The 16766-nt window shown below is 42.0% G+C and overlaps 1 protein-coding gene across 2 annotated transcripts in view; it reads left to right on the top strand.

Moving 5' to 3' along the window:
• Positions 1–16766, top strand: part of DDHD1 (DDHD domain containing 1) — an 82835-nt gene that overhangs the window by 44374 nt on the left and 21695 nt on the right. For both annotated transcript variants that reach the window (XM_074998523.1, XM_074998522.1), the window contains one exon: positions 16484–16746. In XM_074998523.1, coding sequence (XP_074854624.1) covers positions 16484–16746 — 263 coding nt within the window. The remainder of the gene's footprint in view (positions 1–16483; positions 16747–16766) is intronic.

Below are 16766 nucleotides of genomic sequence, written 5' to 3'. Positions count from 1 at the left end.
TAATGCTAAGCTGTGTCATAAGTTACAGATATTCAAGACATAGCTTCTTAATTGATTCTTTTTGTTATATTTGAAGTATTTTTAAAGAAATTGTGTAGCTTTCTTATTTTTATTACACGGCACTTACTTGTAATGACAGGAAAGGTCCTTGTATTTTAGTTGCTTTTCATCCTCTTACCTCATGTTCAGTAAGCTTGTGGTGCATAGTATTAAATAGTTCAAACAGAGCACCTTGCTGAAAGAAGAACTGTATTCTGGCAAGTGTTTTACTGTATCCCTGATTTGTGGTACTTTGTTCAGAACATTTAACTCTCCTTGCTGTATATTTGTTTTCATTGTATTTGTTTGGACACTTCCTACTTAGAATTAGTATTCCTGTTTACCTGTAACATGGAGTGGATTCTCTTCAAGCAGCTCAGGCTTCTAATTGTTTTCATCCAGAAATCTCCACATAGTTTACAAGCAGCTAATTAAACCTTATTATGCCCGTGTGTGGTAGATTAAACAGCGAGTAAAGGGATCTGTTCAGCTATATCTGTGGAGGAATGCAGCAACTATTCACCTAGCAAACCTACATAATAATTCAGAACTGTAACTGTTGGCTTATGATTTTTGACCCCGCTGTAAACAAACTGGCCAAGTGTATTCATGAATGGTAGGCACAATTTTATATCTACTCCTCTCTAACTTACTGAAGCGAGTCATGTCACTTAGGATATGTCTGCACTGCAGAGTGTGTGGTTGGGAGTCTGGGCACATGGGTTTGGGGTAGGAATTAAATGTAGCATATATAGACAGGGGCTTTGGAGCAAGCTATACAAGCCCACCTTAGATCTTCACAAAATTTGAAGGAACCTCAGGAGACCATCAAGTCCAGTTCTCTGCACACATTGGAGGACCAAGCACTACCTAGACCATCCCTGAGAGTGGTTTATCTTAACCCTCTCTTAAAATAATCTCTAATAATGGAGATTGCCTACATCCCAAGGCAATTTATTCCAGTGCTTAGCCACCCTGAACATTAGGAAGTTTTTTCTAATGTCTAACAGAAACCTCCCGTGATGCAATTGTTTCTTGTCTTACCATCAGATATTAAGGAGACTAATTTTCCTCCCTCGTTCTTGTAACAACCTTTTAGGTACAGTACTTGAAAACTCTTATGTCCCCTCTGTCTTCTGTTTTTCAGACTAAGGTGTGGTCTAAACTAGGCATGTAAGTTGATTGCAGATAGACAATTCTAGCTGTGGCAACTGCATAGCTAGGATTGACTTATCTGCAATCAATTTACCTGGCTATCCTCACTGAAGAAGGTTGAAAGGAGAGTTTCTCCTGTCAGCCTCCGTTACTCCTCACTATTGGGAGAAGTATAAGGGTCAACTGCTGACCCCCAATAGGTCAATTTCATGCATCCCCATGAGACACGCGGAATCGAACTGCCGAAGATCAACCCTGAGCAAGTCGATCTTCTGGGTAATATAGATATGGCCTAACAACCCCATTTTTTTTTTCAGTCTTCCATCATAAATCGTGCTTGCTAGACCTTTCATAATTTTTGTAGGTCATCTTTGAACGTTCTGCAATTTGTCCACATTTTGTCTGAAATGTGGTGCCTCAAATTGGACACACTATTCTACCTGAGGCCTATTCAGCACGAGAAGAGTGAAAGAATTACTTCTAATTTCTTTCTTATGGACTCTCTTAATACAGGCCACAATGAGGCTTTGCTTTGGTTGTGTTTTTACAACAGTGTCACACTGTTCATTTCTATTTAGCTTGTGGTCCACTATGACCCCCAAGTCTTTTTTTCATAGTATGCTTTCCTGGGCAGTCATGTCGCTTTTAAAATGCATGCCGCTGATGGTTCCTTCTTAAGTGAAGTACTTTTCCTATATCATTAATGAATTTCTTCCTATGTACCTCAGACCGTTTCTGTAATTTGTCCAGCTCATTTTGAATTTTCATCCCATCTTGCAAAGCACATTCAACTCCTCCCAGCTCGATATCATCTGCAGTTTTTACAAGTGTACTCTCTGTGCCATTATCTAAATAATTGATGAAGATATTGAACAGAACCACACTGAGAACTGATCCCTTTGGAATCCACTCATTAATGCTCTTCTAGCATGACTGTGAACCATTGATAACTACTTCTGGGAACAGTTATCCAACCAGTCATGCACCCACCACAGGGTGGATTGATTTAAATCACCAACAAAAAATCAATTAAAGTTTCCTGCTGGTACTACATTTCTTAAACAATGGTGCAAATCTGATCACTAAAACATTAATTTACAACTCAGTACAGCATCGCACAACATCTAAGACATTGCTTTGTGTATTTTTTCAATAACTTGAATTTTATTAATTTAGGAAATAGAATATATTTCTTATTACGTATGTCAAGCTGCAGATGCAGGGGTAGTATATTAGGAATGGTATAAACTGAATCATACACATCAACATAATAGCATTTATATTTTATTAAATTAAATCTTAAACATTACATAAATGTTTTTCATATGCAATTTCAGCAATCTCCTGGGGGTATGTCTACACTTGGGAATAAAGTGAAATTTACTGAAGTCAACTTTTTAACACTTGGTTTTATGAAGTCGAATCTGAGTGTCCAAAACTGCTCACAAAGTCGCCTTAGTGCATCCCCCACCAGGTTGCCTAAGGTCAACAGTGGCAGCAGGGCATTGTGTGCACCTGTCCTACTATTCGTGCAGACCCGTTGCATTTTGTGATTCTGTACCAGTGTCTTGTGGGGAAAAACAGTTTCTGCAAGTGGTTCTGATTTCTGATGTCATCATCTCAGACTGCATTTCCCTCACTTCCTGCTTCCTGCTAAAAAGAAACTGACAAGGGAATTTTCCTGTTGCTTTTACATTGAGTGCCACCCACCTTTACAACGAATAACATGGACCCCGAGATGCTTCAATGTTTGGTGCAGTGCTTTGTGATGATTTCCCACACTGCGATACAGTATATTCTGAACTTAATGCCCATGCACTGTCAGTGGATTGATGCCAGGGGCACTAATGGACATGAAGATCCGGAGAATAGCACTGCAGAGTTCTTGGCAGCACTGGAGTCACTGCATAGCATGGAGCACAGATTTTGGACCCGCTAAACCAGCTCAGACTGTGGGATTGCATTGTTTTGCAGTCATGGGATGATTGGCAGTGGCTGCAAAAGCTTGTGCATGCCTAAGGCCACTTTCATGGAACTTTGTGAAGTGGTGTCTCCCACCCTGAAGCACAGTGATGCCGGAATGAGACCTGCTTTGACAGCTGAAAAGCATGTGGCAATTGCTCTTTGGAACTCTGCAACACCAGACAGCTACCGGTCAGTAGGAAATCAATTTGGAGTGGGCAAATCTACAGTAGGGGCTGTTGTCATCCAGGTAGCCAAGGCAATCACTAACCTTCCCCTGCAAAAGACACTGAGTGACTCTGGGGAATGTTCAGAACATAGTGGACAGATTTGCTGCCATGCGGTTCCCTAACTGCAGTGAGGCCATAGATGGAATGTGCATCCCCATCCTGACACCAGGCCTCGGAGTACATTAACCACAAGGGATACTCCTCTGTCATGGTGCAGGCGTTGGTGGGTCACAAAGGTCGTTTCACCAACATCAACATGGAGTGGTCAGGAAGGGTGCACGATGTGCGAATCTTTAAGAATTCTGCTCTGTTTACAGGCTCCAGACTGTAACTTTTTACCCAGACTAGAAAATGAACACTGGGGTCATGGAAGTGCCAAGAGTGGTTCTTGGTGATCCTGCTTACCCCTTGTTCTCTTGGCTCATGAAGCCATGCACAGACACCTTGGACCCCAGTAAGGAGCTCTTCAGCTACAGGCTAAGCAGGTGCAGAATAGTGATATAATGTGCTTTGGCCATTTAAAAGCTAAGTTCAGGTGCCTTCTGACCTGGTGAGCCCTCAGTGAAGAAAACATTCTCCTTGTCATTGAGACCTGCTTTATTCATCATAACATTTGTGAGGCGAAGGGGGAGAACTTTATGCCAGCATGAGAGGCAGGGGCAGAGACCTGGGACAGAAATTAACAGCAGCCAAACACCAGGGCAAACAGCAAAGCACAGAAAGAAGCAATGAAAATCAGGGATGCCTTGACCTTCATGCTCAATTATAAACTCAGTTTTCATTAACTAGGATCCCCCCCCATACCCATGCTGTTTCTTTGACCTTTATGAAGCCCCCTCCAACCTCACAACCACAGTCAACCCCAAAGCATGTTAACTAGTAAATGAAATTTTCCTTATCAAACTTAGTGTTTTTATTTTGGGGGCCTGAATGACTGAGTGGTGGGTATAGAAAAAATAGAAGGATGCAAAGTTCATGGTTTGTCATATAGTAGCCTTCTGCTGGCAGGTTATTCCCAGGGGGTAGAGTGAGGGGATCTCTGTGACCTTCCCCTCCCCCCAGTCTGGGTCCCCAACGAGAGGAGGGGCCTGAAATGGTGAGGGGGGGCGGGGGAGGGGCCAATGGATACAGGGCTCTGACCAGGGGAGGAGTATGAATGAATCATGCCACACTATGATTTAAAGACCATTCAGGCTGCATGAGATTTCCTCTGCACTGGGTTGGTCACAGGTAGAAAAATCATTAGTGACTTAAGAAACCATGCATTCTAGGTTGCCAAAGGAGACATCAGCCTCAGAAAAAGAAAAAAGGATAAGGAAAGATTGCTCATTCTGTGTGGGTACAATGCTGGAAAATTTGCAAGTATGCTCTGTGAAGCCATGATTCCAGATTACTTAGCGGTGGCTTGGCATGATAAGGTGTCTTACTGTGGGAGCAGGAACAAGTTGTCTCCCCAAAAATCTTGTGAGGAGAATCCAAAAGTGCGTAGCTAAGACCTTCAGTGGGATGTCCGAACAGGATCAGTGCTCCATCACCAGAAATATTAACGAGTTGCTCTAAGGGGAAGAGGCATAGACACCAGAAGTGCCCTCTCCAGCATCCTGGTTTGTCTCCAGAGCTGCCTCCTGAGATAAGGGGATGGGCTCCAACTCAAGAAACAACCCCTGGCTTGCAGGATCTGGTTCTGCACTCAGCTGGAGCCCCGTTGTCCACTTCTTCCTCATCCACCAGCTCAGATCCCATTTCATGAACCTGCTGAGAAGCACTGTTTATTGAGAAGTCCATGAATTTTGTGGGAGGAAGAGGTTGCATCTCTCCCCAGAATAGCATGAAGGTCATTAGTATCAGCATTTCTGGGGAGCTGCCCCAGGCCAACCACTTGCTTCTTTGCACTTCTGGTAGTTTTGTCTCAGCTCCTTGATATTAAAGCAGCACTGCTGAGCATCCCTGGTGTACCCTTTCAAAATCATGCCTTGTGATATCATTGCATAAATATTGGCATTTCTTTTACTGGCTTTGAGCTGAAGGGAGATAGCTTCTTCCCCCACCACAATGAGATCCAAGATCTCCTGATGTTACTGTGGCTTTGTGTTTCTTCAGTAATAAAGAAAGGCATTTGATAGAGAGTAAAAAGTAGTTGATTCAATATAAATTCAGCATTTTATCCTCTGTCTTCTCTTGATAAATGCTCTTTTCAGTGATCTGCACTGTGCTTAAACTTTCCAAGCTAATTGTAATCTGTACTTTATGTATATATATTTTCTTGGCTGAAAATCTCTTCTGCATACCCTATATAAATAGTAATTTGCTATTTTATCCAGGTACATTGAACAGCTTTTATTGTATTAAATCTTGCAGCATTTCCCCACAGTTAGGAAGACATACTTATGGATCACTTTGGCAGCTACTGAAATGTAAAACAACAAGAAGTTCAGTGGCACTTTAAAAACTAACACATTTATTAGGGTGTAAGCTTTTGTCAGATACAACCCACTTGGTAAGATGGAATGCAACAGCTATTTAACGACAAAATGCAACATTTTTTGAAATATTAAAACCAGTTGAAACAACAGAAGATTTGACTATATTAAAATTTGGCCAGCACATCATAATTAAGAACTTCATTTTAACAGGACATTTCATTAAACCTCCATGTGAGTACTTAAGGTGTCTGAGCTATGTTTCCAAAAAAAAAAAGTGTTCCTCTCACTAGATTAGGCTTCAGTTCAATGTTTAAGGAAGTATGGCACCTACTAACAGATGACAGGAGCTGCTAAGTTTTTCTTGAAGATCTCCCATCTGGCCATACCAGCTTGTGTTTAGTGAGAGCTGAGAAGCAATGAGTGCAGGCAATATGAAAAAGGAAGAGGATGTGCTTTACAAGGCCCATTAATAAGCTAATAGACATAGATTGCCTTCAGAGATGATTCTTTGTTTAGGTATTCCCTAGTTTTCCTTGTTACTTCATATTTTCATGATACCTAAATACTGAGTAATAGTTATACTCTTACTATTTTGAACAAATAAAAAAAATTTACTAACTTGAGAATTATTAGCATCTTCCTAATTACAGTATCAAAACCCTGTTTGCAGAGATGCAGTGGCTTGGCACAAGTCTTGACATGCTTTAAATCTAATATTTTTAACATCCTTTCATGTTTTAAAAAGGTTATTCAAATGAAGATTAAGTATTATCAGGATTTCAGGGTATAGACCTCAATGGAAAATCTTCTGGGGTTTTTTTGGAACTTGAAATCTCAAATATTCAGTGAATATTTCTAAGCTACATTACATTGATATGGTAACCTTTAAAGGCTATTTCTTGGACTAACTAATGAGGAGAAGCTGAAAAACAACCCAATCTTTTCGCTGTTCATTCTGCATCTTCTCTGTAGTGTCATCTTGATGTCAGGTTGACTTGGGAAGCTGCCTTGTAACCCTACCTGGCAGCAAGACCATGCACTTATTTTGTGTGCTTAAAAGTGAGAGTTTCATGAGGCAACAGCTTTAACTTGCACTGATAGCAGAGACTGACTGATTCAGTGGCTTTTGCTTCATGAGCTGACCAGAACAGCTAAAGAGCTGTTCTATAGATAATTTTTTTGTTTCGATTTTTCTGCCTGTCCTTGAATTTCTTCCAACTTTGTAATGTGTCGGTGTACTGGATGTCTTGTACCAAAATGCTTATATTTAATTTCAAATGTCTGTAGCAGACAGTGATATTTGGATAATGAGTTTTTTTCCAGTTGGCCAGCCTCTGCATTTCAACAGAATGAGGTGTCCTGCAGCAGAGAGGAGCTCATTTTGGAGTGCAAGTAGAACAGCTGCACTGTTTAGGTAGAGGAGAAGTGAAAAAGAAAAAAAGAGGGCCTCACCTTCTGCTTCCAGGAAGTGAGGCCTGAAGTTGAAGCAGGCCTTAAGACAGGAGCAACAGAGTAGAATGCCCTTGTCAGAAGTCAAGAGACTGTAATGGCACTGTACACTTCAATTCAATATGATAAGCCCTGTAGTTATCTTTGTGACATTCTCTAAGCCTTTATTCCTCCAATTCAGGTTCAAGGGGCTACACGATAGTGTGAGGTTAATGTTTCTCAGCACCCATTCAGGCTGCTTAACTGTCAGTCTAGTTTATAGATATCTTCTCCTCCTTGAATTTTATCTGCCTGCCATTAAGGCTTTCCATGAGCATGTGGAAAGCCCTTAGTCAGGTTCCTGAAGATCAAAGTGCATCTACCCTATTCGTCATGAGATATAAGCTGATGACAGTTAAGCAACTTGATCCTTTGAGGTCAGGTTTCTTGCTGGGTTTGTAAACATGGCTAGATTTTCAGATGCAGTCAGTTTACTGCCACGTATGGGGAAAAACTTGGACCTTTTTTCTGTCCTTATTTTGTAAACTAACTGAACGCCACCGAATTATTACTCCCCGACAAATAGAAAAGGACCTGGATTGCACCCTTAATCAAGTCACTGGCATCTGATTGTTAGTCTGACAGTAGGACTTAATAGATGCACATGTAACTTGAGTATTAAGCTGTTGCTGGACTTACCATGGTCTTGTTTGATCAAAGCTTTCCCTCTTTGTCTGGCCAAAAATGCATAAAATCCTGTCAAATAACCATGTAAACGTTGCCTGGCTGAATGATCTGTCAGTCACTGATCAGTTTTCCACATAGCTAACTACTGCTTTTTCTAAACCATTACAGCATCACTAATTGTTGGGAAAGATGCATCTGCTGAATGGGGTGTCCCTGCATGATACTATAACACCATTGTGGATTGTGTTGGGTATAGGAGATGTGATCTACTCGTTGGTTTGATGATAATGATCCTGATCTATCACATTTCCCATACGTAAAGCAAATGTGCACATGCTGTGCTCTTGTCTGGCTTGTCAGATATAGAGCAGCTTGCAGTACACTCCTGCACAAACTCCTGCAAATACAGAATACAGAATTTAACCAAAAAGCAGACGAAATCCAGGCCCTTGCTAATAAACGTAACTCCACAGCTTTCTGTGATGTGAGACCAAAGCTGTGTGTAGCTCTGCCTCATCTGACTTGACACTGCTAACAAGTGCGGCTGCTGAATCGCTCATCAGCGATCATGCTGCCATCCAACATCAGTGAATTGAACATTTTACTGAGCTACTCCAATCCTTCATTTTCTGTTCCTTTTGAGATGCTGGGTAATATCTGTAAACTGTCCACATCTGCTGCACTTGCTGATCCACACACAAGACAAGGTTTTTGAGTAAAGAAGAATAATCAATCCCCTGCTCCTGATGCTATCCCAGTGCAGATTTTCATAATGGAGAAAGTCTGAATTGCCAAAAGCTCTTCACATTTTTCTAGCTTCAAGTATTTATACCACAGCAACTGAGAGATGGCAACATCTCAGAGAGTAAAGGCTCTGAAAGCAATTGTGGTAACTGCCACGGTACCTGCTCTCTGTTTATTCTCTCACAGATCCTCTTGACCTGTCTTGTGACCCAAATCATTGACAACATTCTCACTGTCACAGTGTGGCTTTTTTGCTCAGTGTAGCAGTGTTGACATGATTTTCATCATTCAACGGGAACAGGAAAGATCCCAAACAGAGCCAGCCTTTGTACACTGTGTTTCTGGATCTAGCCAAGGTATTCAGTATGGTTGACCTCACTGCCCTTTGGAAATTGCTACTAAATTTTGGTGTCCAGGGAATTTTTTTAACTTAGTTTGGCAATTCCATGAATGCGTGGCTGGAAGAATCAGCATTGATGATGATCTAACAGATCCATTTCCATTCATGGTATGAAGCATGGAAGTGTCCCTACTCCCAGCCTTTTTGGTCTGTTCTTAGCTTCATTGCTAAAGGAAGCTAAGCACCTTTGTGGTGCTTCAGAAGACTAGTAACCCCTAAAACAAAGGGGTTATTAGCCATCTGGAACACAGGTTTTGTTAGTGCAGAAAAGAGGAAAGTTCAGCAAAGTCCATCTTGGGAGAGGAGATCCGGAGCCATGGGTTCCCTGTCCTGAGTGCCAAAGCAGGAGGCTGACCAGCTTCCAGCAGCCTACGCTCTGTCATGCTCAGTTGTTCTCCTCCATCCTTCGTCTTTTTCCTGGACAAACAGATCACTTGGGCTCTCTCTCCAGCCCTTGGTTCTCCCACTGGTCAAAACTGGCTGGCTCCACCTGGAGGAACAGTACAGTCTGTGAAGTGCTGGGTGAGCCTCTGGGTCACCAGCTGTTAAGTGGCAAAGTGCCCAGGCTCTCTGGGTCCAGGCTGCTAGAAGGCAGTCACACTTACCCTCTAAGCGTCTCTGCAACAATCACCCACTCTGGTCCCATCACCTAGATACTTGTGACACATAGGGGAAACTGAGGCAGACTAGCTGTTTGCACCCCCTGTTGGAATACCAGTAACTTCCTGAACGAGGGAACCCTTCTCTCATCTGCACCCACCATCTGCATTAGAAATTCTTTGTCAGTCCCCTAAACCTTATCACTTGTGAGTCTACATAACTCATGAAGTGCAAAGAAGGAAGGTGTATGCTGTCTCTGTCTAGAAACAAGACATTAAGGAGGACACCCCAACAATAAAAATATTTTCATTTTATTGTTTGTTTGTGTTACAGTAACACTCAAGGGCCCCAGTCAAAATCCGGTCTTCATTCTGCTAAGTGCTGTACACATACATAGGAATACATAGTCTGTGCCCTGGAAGAGTTTACAGTTAAATTTAAAACAACCTGGGGCTTGGTGAACTGTTTTTTTAAGAAACATCAATTTGAGGATTTTGTGCCACTAAAAACTATTCAGTGGTTGAAGAGTAAGAGCAGCACTTCAGACTGTATTGCTTAAAAAAGAGAAAAGCCAGCAAAGAAACACACAAGGCTTTCCACCTCCGTTTTTTAAAATACAAAATATGAAGAGACCGATATTAATCTGCAGCCTACAGAATGGGAAACAAAACTGAAAACCTTTCTCATGGGAATAATTACGCCCTAGTATAAGCACATGTCAAGGTTGCTGGGGATTTTTGTTGTGTTTTTTTTAAATCAGTTATGAGGAAAAAGTTAAGTTGGGTTTGTTTAACTTACTCGGAGAAGAGAATATTTTGAAGTAAGATAACTGGAAATCTAGATTCACAGGCCAGAAGGACACATTATAGTCATCTACTTGGATCTCCTGTGTAGTGCAGATTAATATTCAGTTATTTATTAGTAGCTATAGCTAATTCTTTGTGTTTAACTTTTAAAAGATAAGTCCAACAAAGGGAAGCTTGTGAAGAATTAAAGCAGTACATTTGGTATTGGACATGGAAAAAATAAGGCCATTGATTTAAGAAACAAAAAGGACTTTTACAGAGCAGAGATGAGGTTTACAACAGGATAAAATGACAGCCAGTTTCATGGGACTGAAATACATTTAACAAGATTAAGAATTAATAAATACATTTAACAAGACCAAGCTGTTCTTTTGCTTCCCAGAATATTTTTTCCTTAAGATTGAAAGAGCTATTGAGGGTTAAATAGTATTATCGTAATTTGTGACATACACTGATTCCCACCCAGTCGCTTCTTAGCTGGGACTTAGAATGTAAGCTGCTTTTTCTTTTCTTTTTTTATGTACTAAATTCCAAAAGATTCAGTTGCATAATCCTAATGCTGGTATAGACCCTAGTAGTCAGAGGAAAGCAAAGGGTGTTTCACAGATGCAACTGGGGGAGAGGGGGTTGTTTGTTTTATTATAGCTGCAAAATATTTTGATACATGTTAATTCATGACGCTTTAATGATAATGGTGACTGGAAATCTTACAGCTTAGTTATCGTTGTAAATTCTACCGTGCATGTAGGTTAGGTATACAGTGATTTGAGGTTTCAAAACAATCTCCCTCATCTTATGTGGTTGAATTGCAGCCTTGTAATCTTGTTGTCAGGCTTCTCTTTTGCTTCTGAATTTACAGCTGCTCAGAAGTCCAAGTGCAGAGTTTCTCTGTACTGTATATGTATTTTTGGTGCTTTAGTTTAACTCCCCAATAACAGTATGCTTTTAAATATCCAATAGACGCATCCTCTCTGGTACGGAATAGCTTGATGCTTTGTATGTGCTTGGTGGCAGCATGTCTTGTTGTACCCCCAAAATCTGTAGAAAATTAGAAATGCATAATGTGGTGCCATACTGAAGGTCACGTAATGCAGAAGTCTATGAAATGGAGGTTGCCAATTATATTTTTCTGCCTTCCCAGGAAAAATACATCATCTAGGAATGTTGTGATTTGAGTACAGGACTGTTAGGAAGTCCTGAGTTCTAATTCCAGCTCAGACTTTTTTTTGATGTGTCCTTGAGTAACCTCCTCTGAATCATCTTCTTTTTCTGCAGCGTTTGTTAATTTTGTTTTCAGTAGTAGCCAAAATGCATTAGATTCAGTACAGATATCAAGGTAGCCAGTGCCTGAGCCACAAAGAATTTACTTTGGAATTGAGACAATACTTGCTGACTTCACAAAGTTGTTGTAAGGATTCTTTGTTTGTAAAATGCTTTGAAGCTGAGGATGCTAAATGTTTACTGTCTGGAAGTGAAACACGGTGCAAACATTTGTAACTCCAGCTGCCATTCATATTTATACACAGGATCGAGTCAGAGAACACAGCATTTGAAAAATGCCAGTTTAAATTGAATTGTTTTATCTTTGTTGGTTTACAAAAAACAAACCATCCTCTCGCACCTTAAGGACTAACATATTTACTAGGTAAAACCCACTTCATCAGATTTTCAGATTGGAGTAGACAATTAGAATTTGCGGTTTGTATAGCAGGAGGGAATCTGTCACTAATAGAAGCATTGAAAGAAATAAATCAAGTGGGATGTGTGCCATTCCTGCAAATATCAAAGGTGGGGAAGTTGCCTTTGTAATGTGTAAGGTAATTGACATCTCTATTAAGCCTGAAGTCTAATGTGACAAACTTGCAAATGAATTCCAATTCAGACGTCTCCCTCTGCAGTCTTGTGGTAAAATCCCTTGTAGAACAATGGCTCCTTTCGAATCTTGTATGGAATGTCCAGGGAGCTTAAAGTGTTCCCCTACAGGTTTGTGTGTGTTCCGGTTCCTGATGTCGGATTTATGTCCGTTCATCCTTTGACGCAGGAACTGTCCAGTTTGTCGAATGTGCATGGCAGAGGGGCATTGCTGGCACATGATGGCATATATGACATCAGTGAATGTACTAGTGCAAGAGTCCCCTGATGGTGCAGCTGATGTGTTTAGGTCCAGTGACGCTCTGTCTTTTATTGATATATTGACAGAGCTGGCACTGGGGTTTGTTGCAGGGATAGGTTCCTGGGTTAGTGTTTCTGTGGTATGGTGTGTGGCTGCCGGTGAGCATTTTTTTTGAGGTTGAGCGGCTGTCTGTAGGAGACAACAGGCCTGTCACCCAAGCCCTGTGAGAGTAGGAGATCATGTACCAGTATAGGTCATAGATTCTCAGCTATCTTGAAGGAGAAGGGCAAAGAAAACTTGAGGCAATACTAGTTTAACTAGGTTCTGAAAAACACTGGTTTAAGCCAGGAAGCAGTGACAATTGCATAAGTGTCCAGGAAGTTGAGTGAGTGTAGAATGAGTCCTTTTGAATTTTGGATGCATCCATTCAAAATGGAGGATTAGGCTCAATGTGTAAAAGATGGTCTTCTGCTGTAGAATGCTGCATGGCCGCATGGATCTGAGTTGTTATCTGCAGGTGAACTTTGCATGGTTCCAGTCCACAGCTCAGTGGTGGTGGTGTTTTTTCATATAATCAAATGCTTTTGACTTTTGTTTATATAACATTGAAAACTAAAATGAGTTCTTGAGAAAACACCAGACCAAAATGTGCACTAAGATTCTTCTGTTCAGTATTATAATTACATACATGCGTATTACACCTAGTGCTGTTTTTGCTTTTTATTTCTGCAGCTCTAAATTAATCTACAAATCTACTGCTTTATGTAGCCCCAATTTGACCATGTAACTAAAACAAAACATAACTGTAATCAACTGTTTTTGAAATAGAAAATAAACTGGATTGTTTTTTTCCCCCAGGGCACTACAAACCATGATTTTATGTGGCTAAAACCACATCTGGTCAATAGTAGATCATCTCTGAGCGTAGGGTTTTACTGAGCTTGCTCACCACTGAAATCATGTTCTTCGCCACTCCCCGTGCCACGTTCTGGAAACATCGCTCCTGTTGCTGACTGGGTTGGGTTTTACAAGGGTTTTACTGCTTTTGACCTCATATTCCAAAACAACTTTTTTTGCCTTTTGTGGAGCTTTTCATTGATTCTTTTTGTTATAATAGGAAAATTACGCTAATTGCAGAGATGCCCCATGTACGATAGCAGAAGAGGTGGGACAGAGCAGTGGGACGGTGTTCAGAAGAGTTACATGTGGTGTAGTGTAACCAAGCAGTGACCACAATAGTAAAGTTCTTGATCAGATCAGATAATACCTGGTGACTTAGAAGCAATGTTGGGAAAGCATTTGTTGGTTTTTAGACAAAATATCTTCATAAACCCCTTAAAGCTGATAAGTGCTGTTGAAAACAAGGAGCTCTAAATTCATAACCGTATATACCGTTAGTCCAGATGAAGAACAATACACAGCCTCAGCCTCAGGTGTGGTTGTAAATGTACTTCTCTGTGTCCCATCTTTCTACAAGCATTGCTGATATAATAGAACTGCGCTAGTTGAGTGATTGAGGCAGAATCTGAGTGCAGTCTGAATTGGTCCTTTGACAGCCCATTGAGTATGAAGGAAAGTAAGTGTTGCTACATTTGTAAAGCACACTTTGGAAAAATACCTGTACGGCTGAGTAAAGTATACTTAGGAAACTATGAGAAATGATTCTACTGGGAAATATTTAAACAGATGCGATTTGATGTCATCAGCTGCTGTGATCCTTTCCACCAGAAGGACCAGCGGTGGTTTTATGGTTGACTGTGGGCCAGCTCTTATTGCTCATCTCCAGCCTTTTTGTAAACAAGATGTGTCTTGTCTATATGCTGGGTACACCTCAGCCTCTTATGCCTAGTGAATGCTCATAGGAACTGGGGCTAATACTTCTGGGTCTGTCTGAGTTGGCTTGTGCATAGTATTCACTAGGTTAGGCCTCTGTTGAACCATAAGCCGACAGCAAACGTGTCACTTCCACGGGGGGCGTGAAGTGGTGCAGCTTCCACCTTGCTGATTGCACTTACTGGTCCCGGTTTTGGGGAGTAAGGGGAAAGTCTTGAGGATCACAGAGAAATGAAGAATCAAATATTCATGATGAAGGCTCAGATTTTGCCACAGAAATAATTCCTAACAAATTGGAGCAGGATGAGGCCCAACACACACAGCAGCTGGGGACTTGGGGCTCCATCCGCTGCAGGGCTACTGCTGATCTTCAGCCCCAGGACAGGAAATGTTACAGAGGTCCCTGGAAGTCCTAGATTCCATGATTTATAATTTCCAGGAGCACTGTTCTAAAATTACTTTCTTAATACACAACTACAGTGCTTTGGGCATTAACATTATGGTGCCATATGAACAAGTGAATCAGCATCAGTCCCCCAGCAAAGGCACTTTTTAACAGCACTTTGGAACCTCATGACTCCTGTAGTCTCTCACCTAAGGAGCACAGGGTGTCTTATTGCCAGTCCGGATTGCCTGCATAACTAAGCTCTCCACATTTCCCTTGGCCATACAGTAAACCCTTGAAATACGCAGCTTCAGGTGGTACGTAACTCGCTTTAACATGAGTTAAGCACAACTTGAAGCTGCTCTGCAGCTGTCAGCCTGCCTAGCGGGGTCCTCAGCCAGGGGCGGGTAGACCTGCAGAACCCAGCCAACAGAGATAGTCACAGGGTCCCTGGCCAGGGGGCGGGGGTACCCCTGCTTCCTCATGGCTGGGAAGCAGCTGGGCTCCCAGCCCTGGCCCCAGCGGCAGTGTTTATTTCCCCTCTCCTTGCTGCTTGCAGAACCCAGGAAATGGACCAGCTCATGACTGGTCAGCTTCCTGGGTCCTGCCAGTGCAGGGGAGCCAGGACCCAGGTGCTGCTTGGTTCCTATTTCCCTTGAGGTTGTGGGACCCAGGAAACTGACCAGCTCATGGTTGGTCAGTCTCCCAGTTCCTGCAAGGGGTGGGGAGCTGGGAACCAAGTGGCAGCCTGGTTCCCACCTCCCCTTCAGTGGCAGGACCCGGGAAACTGACCAGTCATGAGCTGATCAGTTTCCCGGGTCCCACAAGTGTCAGGGAGGCTGGAACCAGGCTGCCCCTGGTTCCCAGTTCCCCACCACTCTGGGAGCCAGGAAATTGACCAGCCCACCAGTTTCCAGGCTCCTGTAAGCCCAGGGGAGCTGGGAACCAGGTTGGGAACCCCTCGACTTGCGCAAAAATGTGATTTACTTCCCTGCAATCCCCGCATAACTCAAGGGTTTACTGTAGTGGATCTTGCTGACCTCCTTGTTTATTGGCCTCCCAGAGATTCCATACCTTGATTCCTGTTCTCAGTCAAAGGTGCCTCTCTACTGACTCCTGTATGTTTTCCTGAACAAACTGCATATCTTAACAGATCCCTAGGTATGTTGGGGCCCAGTGCCGAGATGGTAAGCCAGGGCCTTACTCTAGATGAGAAGGGCAACACCTGGATGGCAGTTTGTGGATCAAGAGACCATTTGGCATTTCAAAGACGCTGCTCATTGTTTCTTAGCACATGCTCATAATCATGTCTTTTTTTTTAAAAGCCTTGGAAATTCCCAGGCAGAAGACTTAGTTAAAATGGAGTTAAGATAGAGCACACGTCGGTAATTTAAGAATAAAGTCCTTAGAGCTTCTTTTAAAAAGGACATTCAGAGTCAGGGTTAATTTGTTACCTGGTGTGTGGGTGTGTTTTGGACAGTTGTAAGTTACTTGTTAGTAAAGTAAAATTCTCAAGGCTTGAGTGAGCTAGAGTGTGGTACTCACATTCATTGCACACTAGGATGGCCACATACATAGCCATGAAGCAGCCCTGTCTTTGGACTTGTATTAAGCTGAACCGGGAGATTAAATAAATAGTAATGAAATCTTAACACAGCGTTTTCTCTCTTAAAAACAGCTCGTAAAGGGCCTTCAGCAGGAGCTGAACCGATTATATACGCTGTTCTGCTCTCGGAATCCAGAGTTTGAAGAGAAAGGAGGGAAAGTCTCAATTGTGTCACATTCCCTTGGCTGTGTAATCACTTACGACATAATGACTGGCTGGAATCCAGTAAGACTCTATGAACAATTGTTGCAGAAGGAAGAGGAGGATCTTGAAGACCGTTGGATGAGCTATGAGGAGCAACATTTGCTTGAAGAACTTTACATAACTAAACAACGGTAATGTATTCCACATGAGT

The sequence above is a fragment of the Carettochelys insculpta genome, chromosome 6 (genome assembly GCF_033958435.1).
Source record: "Carettochelys insculpta isolate YL-2023 chromosome 6, ASM3395843v1, whole genome shotgun sequence".
Taxonomy (NCBI): Eukaryota; Metazoa; Chordata; order Testudines; family Carettochelyidae; genus Carettochelys; species Carettochelys insculpta.
Note: the sequence above shows the minus strand (reverse complement) of the source record. Positions and strands in the feature narration are given on the sequence as shown.